The sequence below is a fragment of the Lathamus discolor genome, chromosome 2 (assembly GCF_037157495.1).
Source record: "Lathamus discolor isolate bLatDis1 chromosome 2, bLatDis1.hap1, whole genome shotgun sequence".
In the NCBI taxonomy this organism is placed as follows: domain Eukaryota; kingdom Metazoa; phylum Chordata; class Aves; order Psittaciformes; family Psittacidae; genus Lathamus; species Lathamus discolor.
The window spans coordinates 65,685,498-65,708,146 of record NC_088885.1 but is presented as its reverse complement, the minus strand read 5'-3'; the positions used below and the strand labels follow the sequence as shown (position 1 = coordinate 65,708,146).

Sequence of the window (22,649 nt, the reverse complement as noted above, 5' to 3'; positions counted from 1 at the left end):
CGACCCGCCGAGGTACGAGCGGTGGCGGCGGGGCCGGAGCCGAGCCGCCCCGGGCCCCGCCGCCCGTTTATTGCGGGGGGGAGCAGGGCAGGGCCGGTCCGGCGCGACCCGCCGCCGCCTCCCGGCCGCGGCTGCCACACTGGGCGCTGACCCGCCGGGTGCTCCGAGGCGCTCAAGAGATGATCTCGGTCTCGTGGCGAGCCAGCGCCGGCGGCAGAGTGGTCCCGCAGGGGCCCGAGAAGTGGAACCTGGAAGGAAGCAGGCGGTTGAAGGGGCAGGCTTGCTTCTGGCAGCCCGGGTGCGTTTGACAAGCAGGTACCGAGTCAGCCTCGCTGCCTGGGGAGGGGGACTCCTAGGACACAGGCACAAACTTCAGCTTCGCACTTAGAAACATACAGTTGTGTCTTGATTGATTGGTTTGGGCTGGAAGGGACCTTAAAGCTCATCCAGTTCCAACGCCCTGCCACAGGCAGGGGCACCTTCCACTAGAGCAGGTTGCTCAAAGCCAGGTCCGAGCTAGCCTTGAGTGCTGCCTGGGATGGGGCAGACACAACTGCTCTGTAAGAAGTGCAAGAACTTACTTCAGTGTTAATCCTACCAAGAAAGAGCAATCGCCTCCTCTTACTTATTAGAAGAAAATAGTATTTCTTAAACATAGGGGAAAAAACCTAGATCATGTTTAAAATTTTGCTAAGCATTTTAGCAGTTCAAAGCAAGAGTGAAGATGCAGGGGACTAAAGTTTGCTAGTTTAAAACTGAACAGCTTTACCTGAATCTGTCTGTAGCAGGAGTAGCTTCCATGTTAAACTCTGCAACCGGCACTCCTCTAGCAGATACCTGTGGGGCAAACATTGCAGCAGGATACACCACAGAGGAGGTTCCAACCTGCAGACACAGGGCAAAAAAACAGTGAGTGTAGCAGGCCAGCAGTTAAACAGGCAAAACCAAACCAACCCACAAGGCGAGGACCCTTCTCAGAACACTGGATGTGCAAAACCACTAAAGCATGAAGATCCCTACAGAAATGAAGCCCAATCAGTATCTGTATTTAGTGTCACTGCACATGTATCAGAACCCGGAGTGGTTTCTCTGATGTAACCCAAGGAAACCTGTTTGCGGATTGTAACTGGAAAGACCTTGTGTTCAGGAAAACAAAACAAGATGTTCCTTCTGTTAGCTGGGGTTAGTCTGTGAACGGTACACAATATTCCAAGTAAGTGTTTGGGTCAGTGAGCTGGAACCAGTGAGTGTGTAAATCACATCACAAAAGAAAGCAGCCTGTGATAACAGCTAGCTACCTTCTTACCATATTTTGACACTTTTTTCTTAACTGAGCATCGAAATAATCATAATTTTCACTGTTTGAGAAATTCAGCAGCTAAACAGTATTACCGAACCTCTTAACACTTGAACCTCTAACCCCTGTGTGTACTGAACGTAGATGGCAGGTGCCAGCTGAGCACAATGCACACATGCTGAACCTGCTGATTTCCAAGTAGCGTATGTACATTTTCAGACTTCGTGGCCTTTTAAAGTTTCACACTTGACACCAGAGAATCCTTGGGGGCTTTTAGTTTCCTCAGGGAAGCACACATGCAACCCCTTTACCCAGGTGGTGCAACCCCTTTAGTGTGGCTTCCCCCTTGGTTGAGAGGCCAGGTAACAAATGCGTCACTCACTACCAAGCAGAGGTCACAAATATCAAGCTCCTTCTCCACCTCAGTGAGAATGTCCGGATCCAGGGCTTCACCAAACCATACAACATGGGGACGGAGGAGCCCATTGCAGCCGTCTTCCTCGCACCTGTTTGAAAAAAGAACAAGGTTACACATGGTTGTTTTCATTCTCATTTGGGCACATCTTACCTGCCTTCGATCCTCCACTTTTCTCCTTCACAGCCCCCCCCACACCCTCCTCTACTGTGTGCTGGGCAGAGGGCAGCTGATGCTGTGCCACACAGATGCTGGAAATGCACAAGTGCTGCCTGGCCACGTGGAACATGTTGCTGAACAGTTGTGCAACTCAAATACTTAGTGGTGTCAGCCCCTTACTCAGTGCCGGAAATGGATGAAACTTGAAACATAGTATGTGCTACAGACCTCGGCATCCCTCGACTTTAACAAACTGGCCAATCGGGTTTTAAGGAGAAAGTGAACTGACAGATGTGTTAGCTTCTTTTCCTTAGGAACCAGATGAAAAACATGGTGGTCTCTTGCATCTGCAGCTGTTATAAAAGAGCACCATGGCACATTTAATGCCTGCAAAGGACTATGCTGTGGCTTTGCCTGAGCACAGTGCTCCAGATTAATGGCAGGCAGCACCCACAAAGTAGCAAAATGTTTACTGTGTAGAACTGAAGTAAGAAACTACGTGCTACTATGACTCCACTTACTACAAGCCCTGTGAATTTAGGCATGTTTCCAGCTGGATGCTGAAGTACACAAACATGCCATGCCTTTTGCATCACAGTAAACTTCCAGTGCACACTCCTGTTTTCTGCTGTCTCCCCTAACTTCAGATCAGTTCTCTGAGGATAAGTCAAATGCCTTTCTCTCCTGGAGAAAGCCTCCGTGTCCTTCCAAAATCACATGAAAAGTAATATAAGCCTTTGAGATGTACAACAAAGCATAAAGAAGTAACAGCAAAACACAACTTAGTCATCACGTACTGAGGAAGCTCTTCAACTGGAATCGCAGCATCCTCTGTGTCAGGATCTGGGGCCCTGAAGTTACAAAATCGCAATACATATTCAGCCATACAAAGTGCATTTTGTACATTAATAAAAACTCAGTATTCTCTAAAGCACACTCTCCAATCAAGAGATCTTTGCAACTTCAGCCAACTTCAATACCTACCACAACCCTACCATAACCACACACAGGGGAAGCAGGTGTTTATCCAGGATTATCCCAGAGCTAAGCAACTGTCCTAAACTGGTCAAACTCTGACAGACACAACAAATATTTAAGTAACTACCTAAAGGTCTGGTGAAATGCAAATACCTAAAAATCTATGACCACACGCCTCTCCCCTTTTTGTTAGAGGTGAAAGCAAGAGGGTGACTAGAAAAAGGCGACTGAAAGATTTTTCTGCAACTTTTGAAGTTATAGAAATCCTGGGAACTTACACCTCCCTCCCAATTGTTTATTACATCTTTGTTTTGAGGCCTGTAATAATGAGAATCTTACTGAGGAGCCGAAGGACAAAAGCTGCCAGGTGCTAGACAAAGAAGAGGACAATATATGTATCGAGTGATGGCAGTCCAATTTAAGGAATAAGCATCTGATTTAATAAAAAACCTGGGAGGTGAAGAGGATGGCAGAAAACACACATTCTCAAAGAGTACAACTAGCTGATGTCCAAAATAAGAGTTTCAGACCATCTGAAATTCTTCTAATTAAGACATACTTCACATTGTGCTAACAGTTATTCCTTCACAGGACTTACAACATCATAGGCTCTCACTGAAGTTACTGAACAGCACACTCATGGTTCCAAACAGCTGTGTAAAATTTAAGCGTTAATACTACTGATGTAAAACAGGACGGGCAGCCAAAACTCCTGTATGCTCCTAATATGGCTCCTTTCCTACTGAGCAGCAAAGTAGAAAATGCAGTTTACAAGCAGATGTATTAATTACCCTTTCCCAGCCAACGCGGGGCATATTGGACTCTTGTAATTTGCAGCTACGTTTCCACAGTTGGTGCATCGAGTTTTAAATAAACTACCTGAAACACACCAAGAGAAAACATCAGGAATCGAACGACTCGTCTGGGGCATGGCTGAGTGAGCAAGTGGTTGTGTTTATCCTGTGTGGCCTTTATTTGACTTTGAAGACTATACCTCGTGAGTAACTTGGGTAACACTACATGAACGTAACAGCCAAGTGTTGAAACCTGCCAGCATTATGAAGGAGATTATTTATACAGTGCAAACACATGCTTTTGTTCAGCAGCCCGAGGTGACCAGTGCCACTGTTAAGCTCAGGCCAGACCCAGCAAAGAGACACAACACAGTCCCTTCAGCTGAAAGGCCACAGTGAAGAGCAACAACAGTCCCTCTAAAACTGAGTCAATCAAAATTAAACTATGCCCAATGCATATGAAGTACCCAAAACAACTTCCAAAAGAGAACATGGTGTTACAGTAAATCACTTTGTGCAAGTTATTACCATTTTAAAGGTAAGTTTCTTTTCTCCCAGTACTTATCCTGCTCTTTCTTCTTCCCCCCAGGTTTGCTGGCCCGTAAGCAGACAAGTAAGCTGATTCTTACCATGGATTTCTAAGAGGTGCTTTGTGCCTGCCTTTCTGTGTAGTTCATCAATATTCTGAGTAATGACCACAACGCTCCGTCCTTGCTTGCTCAGTCGCTTTTCGCATTCGGCAATGGCAATATGTGCAGGGTTCGGGTGTTTACTCAACATCACCTCCCGGCGGTAGTGGTAAAACTCCCACACACGAGAAGGGTTTCGTGCAAAAGCCTCTGGGGTAGCCAGCTCCTGGAAAAGACATGACAAGTCATGCTACCAGTGAAAGGGCAAGAAAATGCCCTCCCCAGATGAAACCAGCCAGATTCCTGCCACTTACACTGCTCCCAGCACAACAAGACTATCAGAAGCAAATTATTTATAACCAGATGCAGTTGATAAAAATATACTTCAATAGCCTTTATAGGGATGACAAGTCCAATTATCTTATCAAATGAGGAAATAACCGATATCAACAGTGTGGTACCTGGTTTTACACAGTACACCTGGACCTTATTCTGTGCTGCCCCACCAAATTATTAAGAGTGTAGTGCAGCACAATGGAAGATATTTCAATGCACACAACTTTTAGGGTTCAAAACTCTCTTTTTCATAGCAGCCATAAAACTTAACATTATGTGGATATATTTCCTTTGCTAGCAACTTCTTTTCTGCGTTAAGTGTAACACAAGCCAAATTATAGCCATTATCAAAACCAAAGTCTAATGTCTTAGATTTTACCAACATGTAAAAGACAAGCTGTATTTTTCACAGTAACTGTAACTTTGCCTTATCTTCTTTTTAAAGTAAGGAGCATCTCAGCCTAATGCTACAACATGCAATTCTGCTGATATAAAAATGCTGAATCCAAGATTTTTGCTGCAGAAGAACCAGGCATTTATACACATGTATGCTTTATTTGAATTGATAGTCACTGAAAGAAAAAATGCATCTTTAGATTCAAACCATCAAACTCATATCTCTGACACCTTTTTAACCTCATCAAATCTTTCATGAGTGCTGCATTAAGAAATGTAAAGAAAGCCAACAAGATAGCAACTTTTGAGGCACCATTTACTGATAGTGTAGCAGTTACATGAAACACCTGCACCAGCATGAAGGATCAGACTCCTGAGGCACCTATGCAACTCACACAGGTGCTCGCCACTGCACCCCTCCACCCCACAGTATCTGCTTTGGCCTCCTCTCCCACCTCAGTGGCTCCCGACACTGCAAGGTCACACCAGCAAGAGACAGAAGCTTGTGGGAGAGTTAAAAACTGCAAAAAACCCTGCCCCCAAACAATAAAAAGCATCCTAAAACATTTTTAAAGAGTATGATGATAAACCAAAATTTAATGCAAAACAACTAGTCACTATCATTGGTTCTGTCCTTTGTTATTTTGGCAAAACATTCTTAAGTTTAAAAGAGGAAATAGGAAACGAGGTAGGAAAACAGTGAGAGTGTTGAAAGATGACCACACAGCTAAGCTGCAAGGCAACAAGGAAACAAGGATGGTAGAGAGACCCAGAGCTGTGTGCAAGAACACTGTTTTTCCCAAACAACTGGTAAGGACAGAGAAGCAGCTGCAACTGCACAAAGCAGCCCCCAGGGCACAGCTGCAGATATGGGTGTAAAGGGACAGCTCTGTGGGGTACTTCCGCCCTCCACGGTGCCCAGCTTCTCCTGACCCTTCACCATCACCCACGCAACAGGCATTGCAGCAGAGCTGCGCAGACACGTGCCACCAGTACGTACCTGGGCTTGCCACTTCCTCCAGAAACCTCCAGCCCCTCTGAAGGTCGGGACTCCACTCTCTGCACTAACGCCAGCTCCTGTGATGATGACTATGTGCTTTGCTTTGGCAAACACCTCTCGAAAATCAGCCATATCTGTGTGCAGGGAGGAAAAACAAACAGCTGCTCAAATGCTTGTACTTTTATTTAGGAAGCCATAGAGACAGTGCCGGCAAACTGGCACATCTAGAGATGGGTTCCACATATACCTCCCAGTACTTTAAGTTTAGAATACTAATTTGGTTCTGAGTTTCTCTATATTAGAATTTGAAAGGAAATTCCTGGAGAGCCTCAAAACCACATATGAGCAAGCCTAGGAGGGCAACATGTATTAAACTATGAATACACTCAATATTTGAAAGACAGAGCCTTAAACTAAGACCACGGAGTTAGTGCTACCTTGATAACAACTGTCGCCACAATCACCCAGGAACTGTTTGCTTCCTCATCCTAACCAAGATCCCAAGATGAAAAAATAAATCTACACTTAGTTACAAAGTATCACCTTCAAAATTAAAGGCATTTGGAAAAACGCTTTTCCTGCTGAGGCATCTTGGCCATTTTCTAGGTTTGCAATTGTATTTTCTATTTTTGAATGTACATTCCCCCCCTTTTCCCCTGCAAGGTAAAGTCACTTGGGAAAGAAGATGGGAAATTTCCTCTGCATTTTTCTATGGGTCAAAACAACATTCAGAGGGAACAGGCTAGTTACAGAGAAACCAAAAAAAATAATTTCTTCCAGCTTACCTCAGATATTAATTTTAAAGCAACATATTTTAGAATCAAAGAACAGCTGAGGTGAGAAGGGACCTCTGGAGACCGTCCAACACCCTGCTCAAGCAGGGTCAGGCATAGCAGGACCGTGTCCAGTCTGGTGGGGGCCGAGTATCCCCAAGGATGGAGACTATAACCTCTCTGCACAACCCATTCCCATGTTTGACCACCCTCATAGCAAAAAGCAGTGTTTCTTTGTGTTCAAATGGAATCTTGTGTGCTTTGTGTCCCTTATCTCATGTCCTGCCACTGGGCACTACTTAAGAAGAGTCCAGTTTTGTCTTCATTCCCTCCCATCATGTGTTTTTATGCACTGATAAGATGCCCCTGAACCTGGTGTCCTAAAGGCTGAGCAGCCCTGGCTCCCCACAGCCTCTCCTCACATCTCAGATGCTCAAAGCCATTAATCACCTTCAAAGCCCTTTGATGGACTCTCCCCAGTTTGCCCATGTCTTTGTCGTACTGGGGAGCCCAGCATTGGATCCAGCCCTCCAGGTGTGCCTGACCATGTTGGGCAGAAGGCAAGGATCACCTCACTTGGCCTGATGGAGATGCTCTGCTGAGTACATCCCAAGACACCCACTGGCTTTTGTTGCCCCAAGGGTTTATCGCTGGCTTACAGTCGATTTGGTGCCCATCAGGACTCCAGAGCCTTTTCCACCGAGCTGCTTTCCCACTGATCAACACCAGACTGTCCTGGTGCTTAAGGTGTTCCAATGCAGGACTTGGCATTTCCACTTGCTGAACTTCATAAGGTTTATGTTAGCCCACGTTGCCAGGCTGTTGGTGTTCCCCCCTGGATAACAGCATGACTCTCTGGTGTACCAGCCACTCCTTTTAGTTTGGTGCCATCCCCAAACTTGCTGAGAGTACACTGCCCCATCATCCAGATCGCTAATGAAGGTGTTAAACAATATTGGCAAGACTCCTACAGTACACCACTAGTGACTGGCCTTCAGCTGAACTTTGAGCTGCTGATCAGAACCCTAATCTTCATGATTTACTATGTATTCTTTGGAGGTTTTTTTTTTTTGTTAGGGGGGTTACCATGACAGCTGTGAAGTTCTGTGCACAGTTTTCCAGTTAAGGCACATCCTCAGCTTAAAAAACAAACACAAAAAACCCCCAAGAAAACAAAAAGAGGATATTTACTACTACCAGACTGAACAGGGCTGTTAGGGTTGCCCAATACCCTGTTCCTCAGTCGCTACAAATGCTTGAGGGCCTCCATAATTCTTGTGCAAAGAAATAAGGAATGTTTTTTATTACCCACTAGGATTATGAAAAGGAAGTGCATTAACCAGCATACTCTTGTGTGCATAAATAAATTATAACCACTAAAACCATGCTGCCAGGCAATCCCACTGACTGCAACTATGCAAGGGTTTGGGGAACTATACAGAATACAGACATAAAAGACGAATTTTAGCAGCCAGGGAAAGGGGAGATAGGGGAGGAAATGAAGTTCAAGCTGTTCTAAACATTCTGAACTAAGCTATAGATTTCACCTATAACACAAAACCTTCTAGAATTTAAAATCTAGCTTAAAAACCTGTCCAGGGTACACAAGGAAACACATTAATGCCTTACTTGAGCTAGGACGAGCCATTTCCACGCAAAACTTATGTTTCTTTGAAGAAGCAGCCTTAAGTCCACAGTACGCTTGGGAAGCCAACCTTCTAACGGTAAACTGAAAGAGACTCATCAGCATCCCTCGAAGTACTTCACCTGGGGAGAAATACGGGAATCACAAGCGGCCCACTGAGGGAGCACATTTCTGCAAGGGTTTCTCCATAAAGAACAGGTACAAAGATTATTCATCGCAGTTTTCTCTTGCACCTTCAACTTCCCTTCCTTGCGCTGCAAAAACCAGACATCTCAAACAGGAGATCCTGAGAATGGGATGATCTTCTGCTTCCGGTTAAGAACCCAAGATGTTCATTCTGCTCAAAGAACAAATTCGCTAACGCCCCAAAACACACCGCCGCGGGTTTTCTACAACGTTTAACTTGCCGATTTTGCCGTCTCACGCCAAAGCAGCTCCCACGATCCGACCATCAACCGCGTTTTAAGAATATAAAACCAACCCCGACTGGCGCTTTGCTAGCCAGGGCTCACCCGGGACGGAGCAGCGGCAGCAACCCCAGCGGCCAGCATGCGTACGTGCTGCCGCCCGCCTGCACAAGGGCGAAGGCGAACCGCGCCGGGGGCCGGAGTCGAGTCGGGAAGGAGGTGGCGGTGGCCACCGCCGAAGCCTCCCCCTCGGCGCGGCTCCGTCCCCCGGCGCGGAGGCCCCGGGCCGCAGGGTCCCTCCGCGCCGGCGGCACTCACCTCAGCGCGGTGAGCGGCCGCGGCTGGGCGGCCGAGTCGTGCGGCGCCGCACGTCCCGCCCCGGGTTTGCGGCAGGGCCGGCCCTGGCTCGGCTCCGCCCTCGCCCTTTCCCTGCGGAACGGCTGACGGAGCTCCCGCCCGGCCGCGGGCGTGTGAGGCTGATGCGGACGGACGGAGTCCGGGGTCCACTCCTGAGGCAGCGCGGCTCGCTCACAACATTGCCCTGCCGCGACTGCTCACGTAGATTAAGTCATGCTCGGGTAGGCCTGAAAACCTGGATGCTTTCCGGTATTTGCGGTTCACACTTTCACTGACCCAACTCCCATCTGCTGCTATGCTAACACAGCTTGGGCAGCTTAGAGTCTGAACAGTTTTTATGAGGAAGTATGGTTTTAGCATGTTTTTCTGCAGAAACAAGACATCAACCACTTTTATCCAGCCTTGTCTCCACCCTTCCGCAACAACTTTAAATCGCTCTAGTAATTTTCAGTCAATCTGAGATTTTACACATTTTTGCCCCTTTGAATGCCTTAAATTACCAGCTAAACAGATGAAGAGGTCACTAAAATGCATATCCTGACATGGGGAGGGCTGAAAAGCAAGTTCCACCACACTGCAGTCCCACCCAGCCCCTGCCTCTGACCTGGCCCCTCTGTACAGTCACCCACAGACAGCAAAGGATACCCAGAGGCCGCTCCCAGGGACTGCATCCTGCACTTCTTTCATTACGGTGCTGCTTCCGATTGCCTATGTCATGGCGGGATGCAATATTCTGTCTCCAGTTGCAAGCATGAAGGAAGACGGTTGCCAGGGGACATTCAAGATGGAGCAGTACCAATTAAACCCTGTGCTCATGCTCACTGGGCTGTACCAGCTGCCCTCCCAGAGCTCTGGCTGAATCCACACAATGCATGTACACTTGAAAAACCACTTAAATTCAGAAAACCAAGAGGAAGGCCAGCATAAACTTACCATTAGAACTATCCTGATGGTCAAAGTCAGGCAACACTGAAGTGGAAGGTTTGTTCTGGCAGGTCAGGTGGAGGAGGGATGGGCTCTGCACTATGTTATGCAGTGTTATAATTGGGGTTGGCTTGTTTTCTTAGATTGAAGTCTTAGTATGGATTGTACATCCCACATCTTAGACAGACTACTTCAGATGCTGATTAATACTAAAACAAAGAAACCCCAAACCCAACAAACCAACAATGAGAATCAATTTGCAGTTGGATTACCATCACAGTTTTCTTCTGCTGATTACAAAGTTCAAGACAGCAAACTACTAGTCTAACATTACTAACATTAGTGCTTCTGTTCATGCACCACAGCTTCGAGGAGCATATCAACTTAAGTGCTTGCCTTTTCACATTACCCCATTGCATTTGTTAGATACCCCCCTTCTAACTTTAAATTAACTAAAGGCAGAGCATGTTAATATGCAATGTTTGCAATAGTACAGGTCTTTTAATAATAAGTCAGGATAGCACAAGTTATGCAAAATGGGTACAGCATGAAATGAGGCTTGCTTTGGTTTCCTTGGCATGGTGTAGATTGTATACTCCAAGCAGCATAATCATCCCAGTGTTTCTGAATCAATCCATCACTCATTCTGTATTCTGAAGGGTCTGAAACCATGGAAAGCCTAGCTCAGCTGATGCTAACCTGGTGTAAACACTGAATCATCAGAAAATGGCCATATCAACTCTCAAAGATGTTTGTAGTGGTCTTGGACAAGTATGTTTATGCAAATATGTGAAAAATGTGTGTCTTCTGAAAAGTTTTAGAAAAAGATTAAAGTGACATCTAAAATTGATTTCAAGCAGTGGTGTTGGGTGTAGATACCTGGTAGTGTTCTATGATCATCTGTGCTTGATAAAATACTTCTGCACAAGTCTTTTCTATTACAGCCATTTCCTCCAGCAGATGTATCATTAATGCAACTCTAGGTGGACACCAGAAGTATTAAATGTTCTGCAGAGACAGTCATTTCATCAAAATCAATTAACACATAAGAAGCATGTAAGGCTCAGAAGAGCCAAAAGCTATGTCAAGGGCAAAAACACTGAACATCTCCTTTTACTCCTCCCCCAACACATTACCCTCCTAGCCGCCAACTGCTTTGTACTCAGCAGAGACATTGACATATTTAGCCACAGGGCTGTCCAATCCGCCTCCCAGGAGCTTGTCCCGTGTCCCCTTGACCCACATAATGCTATTCTCTGGCAGGAGCTCCCCAGCTCTGCTCCTATGCCTATGAAGGATGGGGAAAACAGCAGGTGACCTGTATCTACAGGGACCGCTATTCTCCTCTTAGGCTGCACAAACTGGTCAGTGTGGAGCGAGATGAATAACCAGCAGCCAGTCTTCTACTCCAGTCACATCGTTCTCCAGCACTTTTACAAATGACTTTACATCTGAGCACCTCCAGCTAGAAACAGTGTGCTAGTTGACCATGAGACCTCACTGTACCAAACACAGGCAAGGCATGTTTTTTAAAATCCCAAGTAAACAGTCTGTATTCTAACACACAGTAGGTCTGTACCAATTAAATACAGTATGGCAGTATATAAATTACAGTTCTTTACAGTAAATAGTAAAATACAAGAGTCCGCTTACTGTACACAACAATCAAAGAAAGAACAGCAGCTTTTCAGTAAGGTCCCAGGTATCTCAATCATTCACTTGCTAAGAAACAAAAGAACAGATACAGCAGGCCATTCACTTCACTCCTTTTTTACCGTGTTACTTTACAAATAGCCACAACGCTTGTACAGGCATCTACAGTATCTACACGTGGAACAACCTTCTTAGGAATTCATGCCCACCAGACATAAATCCCTCCATCATTCCCAATATTAAAATAAACTTTACAGATTAAAATTACTTTAGCAGGTTCTATTTCAGCTTGATAATAACCAGCAAGAAACAAGTGCAAAGTTCGCAGTCATGATCCATTTACTGCTTCTTTGTTTCCCCATTCCCCCCACCCACCCAATAAGCCAACACCCTCCCCCTCAAAAAAGCCCAAATGTTGTCCTCTTACACCCTTGCAGTAATACTGTTCCTGCAGTCAAACTGCCCAGCTGGCTTATGTGAACATATGAAATGCCAGACATGTAGCCTCAGGCATTGTTAGTCACTTCAATCCAACGCCAAGTCAGCACAGTGGCAGGCCTCTAGGAAGACAAAAAATACGAAGCAGTTGGATATTTCAGTGTGCTTAAACACGGAACGTAAGGCTGCACGGTGCCCGGTGACTAAAAGAAGCATGGCACCATGTTACCAGTTAAAACATTTACAATAGAAAGATAGAAACAGTAAATGTGTCAGTCTAAAACCAGTTCTTTGGTAATTAAGAACAGCAAACCGTAGCTTCCCCCCCACCCAAATATGGATTTACATCCTGCTTTTTCCACAATAAAATATTTTTTGTTGTTTAAAATATATCTTCCAAGTTGTTGTGTATCAAACAGTCCAGTACCTCAGTTATCTACAGGTCAGCTTTAACTGTATTTTAGTGTGCAGCCATATCTGCCCACTGGCAGACAAACTATAGATACACAATCATATATATATATATAATATATATATATTATTTATAAAAAATTAGAGGATTAAGTCAAGGACTCTAGAGAATACACATTCCATATGGACAGATTAAAATGTACAATAGCTTCAAAAATCCATAAAGTTTTCTACACAGAGATGCGTGTAGTAAGTGCAAAAATACTGCAGTTTAGTTAATCCAAGATTTCCTGTTCTCCTGTTTCCTAGAAAAAGCAGAAGCCGCTGCATCTCCCGAATGGCAGAGGACCTCTCCTCCTGTTTTAGGTGTGGGTGATGAGCCTTGAAGCGCTGAACTTCTCTGTTTATCTGAAGTGGAAGATGCCTGAGACCGTGAAGTGCTACTCCATTTCCTCAAGGAAGCTGGTGCTTTGCTGAGGCGCCCAGGACGAACAAAGACACCGTGTCGTGGTTTGCAGTGGAAGTACTCTCTGCCTTTTACAATTCCATCATGCTTCCCTTCAATGAAAACAAATGCACAGAATTAGTTGTTGGCACTTGTTTCAGCATGTACAATTGCAGCCTTGAAGCTCAAATACACTTGGTTATAGAATCATAGAATAGTTAGGGTTGGAAAATACCTTAAGATCATCTAGTTCCAACTGCCCTGCCACAGGCAGGGGCACCTCACACTAAACCATCTCACCCAAGCCCCTGTCCAGCCTGGCCTTGCCACCAGGGATGGAGCATTCACAACTTCCCTGGGCAACCCATTCCAGTGCCTCAGCACCCTTACAGTAAAGAACTTCTTCCTTATATCCAGTCTAAACTTCCCTTGTTCAAGTTTGTACCCGTTACCCCTTGTCCTGTCACTACAGTCCCTAATGAAGGGTCCCTCCCCAGCATCCCTATAGGCCCCCTTCAGATACTGGAAGGCTGCTATTAGGTCTCCACGCAGCCTTCACTTCTCCAGGCTAAACAGCCCCAACTTCCTCAGCCTGTCATCATACGGGAGGTGCTCCAGTCCCCTGAGCATCCTCGTGGCCCTCCTCTGGACTTGTTCCAACAGTTCCATGTCCTTTTTATGGTGAGGACACCAGAACTGCACACAATACTCCAGGTGAGGTCTCACAAGAGCAGAGTAGAGGGGCAGGATCACCTCCTGTGACCTGCTGGTCACGCTGCTCTTGATGCAAGCCCAGGATACGGTTGGCTTTCTGGGCTGCGAGCACACACTACTGGCTCATGTTAAGTTTCTCATCAACCAACACCCCCAAGCCCTTCTCTGCAGGGCTGCTCTGAATCTCTTCTTTGCCCAGTCTGTAGCTGTGCCTGGGATTCCTCTGACCCAGGTGTAGGACCTTGCATTTGTCATGGTTAAAACTTCATCAGGTTGGCATCAGCCCACCTCACAAGCATGTTGAGGTCCCTCTGGATGGCATCCCTTCCCTCCAGCATATCAACTGAACCACACAGCTTGGTGTCATCGGCAAACTTGCTGAGGGCGCACTCAATCCCACTGTCCATGTCAGCGACAAAGATGTTGAACAAGGCCGGTCCGAACACCAATCCCTGAGGGACACCACTCATTACTGGTCTCCAGCTGGACATTGAGCCATTGACTGCAACTCTTTGCATGCAGCCATCCAGCCAGTTCTTTATCCACCGAGTGGTCCATCCATCAAATTGATGTCTCTCCAATTTAGAGAGAAGGATGTTGTGTGGGACAGTGTCGAACACTTTGCACAAGTCCAGGCAGATGACATCAACTGCTCTACCCCTGTCCATCAGTTCTGTACCCCCATCATAGAAGGCCACCAAATTGGTCAGGCAGGATTTCCCCTTAGTGAAGCCATGCTGGCATCTGTCACACAGTCAAGACTGTTAATGCTGAATAATGACGCCAGATGCATACCATACGCTAGGGAGAACAAAACCTGGAAAGGAAGCCTCAAATGTGACCAAAAAGATGATTTCCCCAAATACTGCTTTGCTAACTAACAAAGTTTAAAAAAAAAATCAGATGTTTGTTCATTTTACTAAATAAACTATCCTCAAAACCAATTCCTTGGAAGGCCTAAAACTTCACTGCCAGAGAAACTTTTAGTATCAGTGTTAGTATCTATTAAACTACTAAAAACATAACATCTTTTTAAAAGATTTGAAGCATTTCTGTGGGAGTCTCTAAACACTTGCAGAGCACTCACCTTTTCTGACCCCACTGACCTGGAGTTAAAGTAAACCTGTGCTCTGTAATTGAAAACCTTCCCCAGTGGGGGGAAAAAAATCTATAAGTCTCTGAAAGCCACAAAGAGCAAACCTGTTTGACAAGCAATGGCCATTGTTAGTACTGCCCATAGACATGCATGTTGATTTGAAAAACAGATCTACCAGTTTTAGGCTTTGCTTGTTTTTCTGACCTATAAAAATAGCTGGGTACCAATGGGAACTGCCACAACATGCAAAAACATTATTCTGCATAACATGAGAGCCCAAGAGGGCTTTAAGATAGTTCAAAACTAAGCCAAGCACCCCTCTAAAAAAACCGTCTAGAATGGGGTGTATCAGATACCAAGCTTATATGGAAATGGAGGCACTTCCCAGGACTGAACAGCATATGATGGTAGTACATTAAAAACAGATCATGCTAGCTGCATTGATAATCCAGAACCTATTTAGTCTTACCCAGCTGAACATTTAGTTCAACTCCAACCCAGATTCCAGCTGAAAAATCCACCGTTCCAACGTATCTCACCGTGCCCATTTTATTACTTCCAACACAGACTTGCTCACCCACAGCCACCCAGCTAGGCAAGGCATGGGCTTGATCTGCAGAAGCACCTTCTTCACCATCAGAACCATCCACGTGGTCCTTCCCAATAAAATCGTCTATAGAAGCACCAGCGTAAGTCTCACGCTCTGAAGTCTCTTTTACCAGTACAGAACAAAGAGGGCTCTCCACTACAGCTGCGTGCCGGTTGCCCACTGCTCCTGCCATGGAGCTCAGCTGGCCCATGCTCTGCTCCTCGTTAGTGCCTCGGGGTAGGTCTGAACAGCTCATGCCATTAGAAGACACAAGGGAACCTGACTGTAGGGCTGTCGAATGGTCAAAGTCCTTCCCATCTTCAACGCCCATGAACTCCGTAAAGGAGTGATCTTCCAGAACGTCCATCACGTGCTCAACTGTTGCTTCACGCGCTGAAAACTCAATTGTACAAGTATTTTTGCTATCTGAGGAACTTAACGCTGAGAATGATCCAGCTCTGGGGAGCTGCTGAGAGTCTCTGTCAGTGGCACTGAGGGACAGTGGTACTTGTTCCGTTAAGGCACTGTTTTCTTTCAGTGGTGACACAGGTAACTTTTCTCTCACTAGCTCCTTTTCTGACTCTTGACATTCCTTGTTAGAGGAAGATCTTAAATCATGTGCAAGAGATGATCCTGAGGGATCATTAGAGTCCAGCTCCTTCGTGTGACTGGCTAGCTGGTCTGTGCTATCACTACAGGGAACAAGCATGTCAGACAGAGTAGCATTAGAGGCACTGTGGGAAAAGTAGCCACTAGTAATACTGCTAGTGGTGGGGCTGCGGGATACCTCTTTCTCAAGAACTCGTGAACTCATGAAGTCTGATTTAGGAGAAAACCATTCCCTGTTCTCCAGGCTAGCATTGTAAACACTGAAGTCAGCAAACTCCTCCGGGACATAAGGCCGGAAATTTTGAAAACTTTGTGGACTTAGCTTCTTATTTATGGCCTCCAACTCAGTGTCCTCCTCCTCGGAGTCCTGCAGGAGACAAGAGAGTTTCACGGGATTAGGAATGTAGGACAGTAAAGTTTCCAAAATAGACTAACCTTCCTTGATTTCTTTTCCTTTCTGAACAGGCAGAAATGTATTCCTTTAATATTCTTTAGTTGAAGAATGGAAGGCAGTTCTCAAAGAGCTGCTGGGAACACACCCTGTCTACACTATGGGGTTTTTAGGAAATATATTCTAAACAGTTCAGAAATACAGAGCGGTAAGCTTTGGCATAAGGAAAGCTCAGGAAAAGGTGCATGTTTATGTATTTTCATCATGCACAGTTTTTTAAAGCCACATGTTATAAATATGCCCCCCCCCCCCCATGATTTAGACTAATTCAGCCTATTGGAGATATTCTATGGAGCTAACTGACCACCTAACAAGATAAGCATGAATATGAAGGGAAGAGCCCTTACAGAGTCACCACTGCAATACTGATTATTAAAAACTATCCTGCACAATGGGTTTTCTATTAATCTGAGACCAGTGAGACTAAATAATTTTGATTACCCTCCAGCTATTATAGCTGAACAATGGTGTAACAGCCATTCATATAGACATTCACCATGGTTGAAAACGAAGCCAAAAGGATCAAATACTACAGGAAACTTTCAGTGAAGCATTTGTGCACTTATAGGTACATGTTTGGATGGAAATAAGTGACACTAATCAACCTGGCAGGATCTGGAAGTACCTCCCTGAATTTCCCTTTGATAACAAGCAGCAATGCACTGCGACCAGCTCACAGGAGTGGCTTTCACAGAGTCCATCTGAAGCTGAAGACTTCAGCCTGTCAAGATGCAGCTGTGAAAAAACCCAGCAACATGGTTGGGCTGCACCCCCCATATAAAATACTGCAGCTAGGACTCCACATGGATGGGTTTTTAAGTACTTCATCTCTCATATAAGTATTATGTATTTATGTATACAGATATATGCACATATAAACGTGTATACACACACACATATATCTATGCACACACACATATATATTAAAACCGGTTAGTTTATGGCAAATTTCTACTAGAAAGAATAGTATTTAAAAAGAAAAAAATGAAAATCGCTAAAGTACTTAAAGTTCAGATGGGAACTTGTGTGCTTTGTGTCCCTTGTCTCATCTGCCACTGGGCACTACTGAAAAGAGTCCGCTTTGTCTTCATTTCCTCCTACCATGTGTTTTTATGCACTGATAAGATGGCCCTGAGCCTGGTGTCCTAAAGGGTGAGCAGTCCGATCTCCCCCCCAGCCTATCCTCACATCAGATGTTCCAAGCCATTAATTATCTTTGTGGTCCTTTGCTGGACTCACTTCAGTAATTCCCTATTTTTAATGCCACATGTCATAAATTTTTTTTCCCCCATGACTTAGACTAATTCAGCCTACTGAAGGTATCCTATGGAGCTAACTGACCACCTAACAAGATAAGCATGAATATGAAGGGAGACCCTGTAAGGGCTCTTTCCTTCATATATATTTCTATACATACAGTATGTTTCTATACTATACAGTATATTTATTGTACTGGGGAGCCCAGAACCAGACACAATAATCCAGATACAGCCTCACTAGTGGTAGTAAAGAGCAAGTATCACCTCCTTCAATCTGGTGGCGATGTCCAGTATACTGTTGGCTGCCTTTGCTGTAAGGGTGCATTGCTGGCTCATGGCCAGCTTGTTGTCCAGAAGGACCCCAAGGTACACCTTGGCAAAGCTGCTCTCCAGCCCATAAGCTCCCAACAGGTACTGGTGCCTGGCATTATTGCCCTCCCCACTTCCCTCCAGATACAAGACTTTGACCTCTAAAATCATATAGTCCAACTGTTAACCTAAAAGTTCCAAGCCCACCACTAAACATAGAAACATAGAATGGTTTGGGTTAGAAAGGGCCTTAAGATCACCTAGTTCCAACCCCCTTCCCATGGGCAGGGACACCTCCCACTAGACATATTCCACTGTACTCGCATATTATATGGAACATGCCCTCTTGTCATGGTGCTGTTTTGAAATAGCTGCAATATAATATGCATGTGGAAGTACTGTCTGAAATTTTAGGCTGAATGCTCTATTTCAGGCCAATTGAATAAAAATATGTTTTGCTAACTGCCTTTTTTTTTCCCTTCCTTTGACAGATGTGTTTTCAACATTCATGAAAAGTTAAGAACAGATCTCAGAGAATCACAAGAAAAAGTCCAAATATCATTCTTATGCCTACTTAGATGCAGAACATTAACATTAATAGTTAATATTAGCTTCCTGTATTTAGTTGCTTTACTTCTACTGCAGTTTTTACATGCTTCAAAGATGCAAGTAAGCATTACACCTAAAGTGACACCAATCAGCCAGTGATTAACTAGGATCATGAGGCTCTGTACCTTGGCATGAGAATTTACAGTATTGATTAATAATGTGAAAACTTCACTTTGGATCAGAGAGGAGCTGATGGCTGAAGCTTCATGTGGAGCTGTGATGCTGCCCTGGTGTAATCTCTGAATTCGTTCTGAGAGCACTATTCATCCAAACGTGTGAAATGCATCCTCCTGCCTAGTTAAAACATAGATTTGCTCCAGTTCAGAAAAACACAGGGTAGCCTGGGAAGCCTACATTTTACAAAGGCTTCCTTAAAGTGATAGAAGGCCCCAGAAACCACCATCTGGTGGACCCAACACCAGAAGCTGGCAGGGCTATGCAAAGTAGCCATCTCAACTTCTTTCCAAGAGCTGCTGTTAGTTCTTGCCTGCCTCCTTCGTACCCACAGGTACAGGGGACCTATGACCAGACAGGGAGTAGATCCAAATGACATATAATTCCATGGTAGCACAGCCATCAGCTGGATGGATCAGCTCCCTTGATCTGACCTCCTATGCAACAGAACAGAAAGTTCAGTTGATACAAGGGAGAAGTCAATGCAAGGGTAGAGGCAAGCAGCTGAGAACTGAAAGAACAGCTCTTTCCAGGGCCCTGTTGGCTGCACTAGGTTTACACTGAATTAGTTTCATTCTAATTGGAAAAGCCTGGTACAGGACGTTGCCCTTTTCCAGTTCTGAAAGCATTTGCTTATCTCTGGAAAGCAGTACACCCAAATGCCTGGGTTAATTCCAGGCGTGCATGGGGTGGGACCCTGTTTTCACTCAAGGGATTAAAACTGCCCAAAGTTGTCAAGGAAATTTTCCTAACAATTTAGTTTCCAAGGGATGTTTTTCACCCCACCAGAAGATTTTGTCTTCCAAATATCTTCAATGCTATTTGTAGCAGTGACTCAGTGTGAGTCAGTATGTCAACTACCTTATGGGAAACTAACATGACTGAGAAGAAAACAGCTGCTACCCAGAACCAGCAGCCAAGCTTCAAATATATACAGGATACTTTTGTGCAACAACCTACAAAACAGCATTAGAAATGCAGACAGATATTTTAATGGCTTTGCTATATGGGAGGAATAAAAATAACTGTAAAATATGAAGAATCCATCTCTAGCACTTTATGGTAAAAGAGGCCTAGAATACTTAGGGGAAATGCTTAGAAGTTTCTGGAGTTTAGATCTAAAGCTCTGATTAAAGCAAGTATTTACAGCCATGTTCCACAGCCCCAAAACAGAGTCCATGATACAGCAGAAATGATGGAAACCTTTTGTTGAAGCAGCAATAAGAAAAGGATTTGGCAGCTGAAGATTAAAATAAAAGCCCTCCACCTCAATTCACTGCCTGAATTATGATGAAGACAGGCTGCAGGTTAATTTAGAGCGGCAATCTTATTATGAGAAGCTTTTTATAGTGTCCCCACACCTAAATGCATGGTTACTTACACCAAATGGGATCATTCCATTTACTCTGGGGTATAGTCACAAAATCTGGGTAACATACAAAGTATATTAGAGTGATAACATGGTTCACTAAACCACCCTTTACTTGATTGTTTGTGCCCTGTAAGAACTAAAGCAGCCCCTTTTCCACCCATCCCATGAGACAAATCACCTACCAGTTTTAAATGAAAAGAACCATTAGAAAACAACCAACCAAACACAAAATGCAAAAACCCCAGTCAAGTTAGTTCCAAGGACAGATTGCATTTGCAAGCCAGGCAAGCAACTGTTCATTATAACCCTTAGTTTCAATCAATCACAAGTGATTACATCCACATTACACAATTTTTCTGCTGCAGTAGCATTAAGCCCACCACCAAATGGCCCTAAGCCCACCACCAGGTCTCATAACAGAAACTGGTTCAAAACTTACAATCTTTTCCTCATGTATGCTATTGCTTTCTACAGGCATGCTGCTGGCATTACTTCCTGAAGGCACAACACAGCTAGCACAATGCACCTGAGGTGAAGGCATGCTCTGCAAAGGTTAAGGCACACAACACATCACACAAACCACAACACTAAATGCATGCAAGTTAGAGAGGCATTAAGACATGATGAAAGTGAAACACCCATGCTGGCCATACATACATCAAAATTCAAGTTAATAGGTAGAGAAAGTCATGCACCCCTCCCAACAGTGTTTTAGGTCGAGGAATAAAAGTCAGCATTACAGCCACCCTAGAACACTTTCACAGGATTATGTTTTATCTATGAAGAAACACACCGACAACATCTTGCTGGAAAAATGCAGGTTACTATTAATTTAAAATACAAGTACCCTGTAAAGCAGAATACTTACCAAGACGTGAAAACCCACCCCACACATAGAAAGAACAGTGTAATTAATTTCACCAGGGAATTACAAAATTCTATTATAACAGATGCATGCTGCAAATGATTTGCCAAGCACACAAAACCACTCAATCTCCTTTAAAAAAGCAGGTGGTTTTCAAAGATTACCTCTTGACTAAGCAGAGGTCGGCTTTCAAGGGGGGTCTTCCTTTTATGTTCCTCTTTCACTGGCATTAAGGGTTTGAAAAACTTTGGTGGCTGAGGAGAAAATGCTTTAAAAGGGCTGGCCATTAAAGCATGGGAATTCTCCGCTACAACACCTAGGTAAAAAAGCAATAATATTGTATTTCAGTTCTTCATATCTTAAATGCAGGAGCATAGTTCAAAACAACTGAAGGTTAAGCCATGCTTTTGGCAAGTTGCTGCTACAGGAAAACGTCAGTATTTTAGTATTCAGTCACTGGCCCAAGCATTAGAGAACCTAGAGCTCAAGTGAGGGGAGATTATGACCTGCTGAGAAATCTGGGAACAGAAGGAGAGCAAAGAGTAGCAGTGTCTGCACCCTCCTTTCTGAGGCTCCACTATTTCTCGTTTTCATCTCCATCATAAAAACAGTAGGAAATGTCTTTGAAACTGGAACTGACAGCTCTTTGTTTCCTGACCCCAGCCCACTGCAGTTCTGCCCTGGAACCAAGACAGCAATTCTGCAAGCCCAGGATGATCAAAAGGAAATTACAGGCAAGGAAGCAATGAATGAACTCTCAGCCCCACTTTATTGCAGCAGTATCTCTATCTGTATTGCCTGATCAATTGACCTGAAGAAGACAAGGCACCTGTGACACACTGACACAGCAGAGCAAATATCCAAATCACATAAAGAACCTGCAAAAGGACCCTCCACACTTTGACAAGAGCATCTTAATTTTCAAATTCACAAAACAACAGCAGCTCCTTTTTCTTCCCCCTTCACACACAGAGCCCCTCCCCCTAATCTACTGTTTTGATTCATATTTAGCTCATTCTTCTGCTCTCCTCTTGTATTTTTGGATACCCCCAACTTCCCATCCTTTCCTGGATGTCTTGATATATTTCTCCCTTTCACTCTACTTCCAGATTATGCTTACCTGCTAAAGCAAGAAGCTGGATAATGCATTTAGTAGGAAAAGATCACTGGGAATTTAATTTTCAGTTTAATGCAGCAATTAAAACCCCCACAAACACTGTCATTATATATACGCTTTGAAGTCTCACCACTGCCATCTTTACTCCTGCGAGGTGACTCCCTGGGTAAAGTACCATAGCATGATACATCTTGATAACTGGAACAACAGTCAGATATATCTAGGTGACTTTCAGACCAACCCTGAGAAACAAAAATACATAAATATGCATGATGGTAGAGGCAAACACAGAAAAATTACCAGGTAAACTCAAAGGCAGGTTAAAACCCCAAAGCCAACACCCCCCCACCAAAACCCCTCGAAGAAATATCAAGTTATTGACTTAACACAATTTCCCTGTCTCACATAAATGCACTGTTTGGAAGCTA

The 22,649-nt window shown here is 44.5% G+C and overlaps 2 protein-coding genes and 1 long non-coding RNA gene across 15 annotated transcripts in view; 1 reads left to right on the top strand and 2 right to left on the bottom strand.

Annotated features, from left to right (window-relative positions):
• Positions 1 to 13: 13 nt before the first annotated feature.
• On the bottom strand, positions 14 to 10,139 carry SIRT5 (sirtuin 5). 6 transcript variants are annotated; one of them, XM_065667271.1, is made up of 9 exons: positions 10,120 to 10,139; positions 8,407 to 8,544; positions 6,005 to 6,138; positions 4,273 to 4,498; positions 3,641 to 3,728; positions 2,669 to 2,722; positions 1,680 to 1,803; positions 770 to 885; positions 14 to 248 (listed from the first exon to the last, which is right to left on the bottom strand). In XM_065667271.1, the coding sequence occupies exons 2-9, from the start codon at positions 8,525 to 8,527 to the stop codon at positions 173 to 175; spliced, it is 939 nt and encodes a 312-aa protein (XP_065523343.1). In that variant the 5' UTR covers positions 8,528 to 8,544; positions 10,120 to 10,139; the 3' UTR covers positions 14 to 172. The 6 variants fall into 6 exon arrangements, with proteins under 6 accessions (XP_065523343.1, XP_065523342.1, XP_065523345.1 ...); XM_065667270.1 differs by lacking the exon at positions 10,120 to 10,139 and adding an exon at positions 9,148 to 9,249; XM_065667273.1 differs by lacking the exon at positions 10,120 to 10,139 and adding an exon at positions 8,830 to 9,097 and having other exon boundaries at positions 1,719 to 1,803.
• LOC136008273 (uncharacterized) lies at positions 9,194 to 13,195 on the top strand. The gene is made up of 2 exons (XR_010610027.1): positions 9,194 to 9,407; positions 12,922 to 13,195. It is a non-coding gene; the product is annotated as an uncharacterized LOC136008273 (long non-coding RNA).
• The window catches only part of KIF13A (kinesin family member 13A), a 108,446-nt gene continuing 98,270 nt past the window's right edge, over positions 12,474 to 22,649 (bottom strand). For 3 of the 8 annotated variants that reach the window (XM_065667258.1, XM_065667260.1, XM_065667261.1), the window contains 5 exons: positions 22,352 to 22,463; positions 21,269 to 21,420; positions 20,679 to 20,783; positions 15,337 to 16,432; positions 12,474 to 13,170 (listed from right to left, as the gene is read on the bottom strand). In XM_065667258.1, the coding sequence (XP_065523330.1) occupies positions 12,884 to 13,170; positions 15,337 to 16,432; positions 20,679 to 20,783; positions 21,269 to 21,420; positions 22,352 to 22,463 (1,752 nt within the window). In that variant the 3' untranslated portion in view covers positions 12,474 to 12,883. Of the gene's footprint in view, positions 13,171 to 15,336; positions 16,433 to 20,678; positions 20,784 to 21,268; positions 21,421 to 22,351; positions 22,464 to 22,649 lie in introns of those variants that run through there. The other 5 variants (XM_065667263.1, XM_065667266.1, XM_065667259.1 and 2 more) reach the window with 4 other exon arrangements.

Coding starts and splice junctions, on each gene's coding strand:
- SIRT5 (XM_065667271.1), bottom strand. CDS start 8,527: ATGCTGATGAGTCTCTTTCAGTTTACCGTTAGAAGGTTGGCTTCCCAA. Junction 6,139..8,406: donor AATGGCTCGTCCTAGCTCAA/GTAAGGCATTAA, acceptor CCCTGCACACAG/ATATGGCTGATTTTCGAGAG. Junction 886..1,679: donor TTTGTGACCTCTGCTTGGTA/GTGAGTGACGCA, acceptor CTGTGTCTGCAG/GTTGGAACCTCCTCTGTGGT.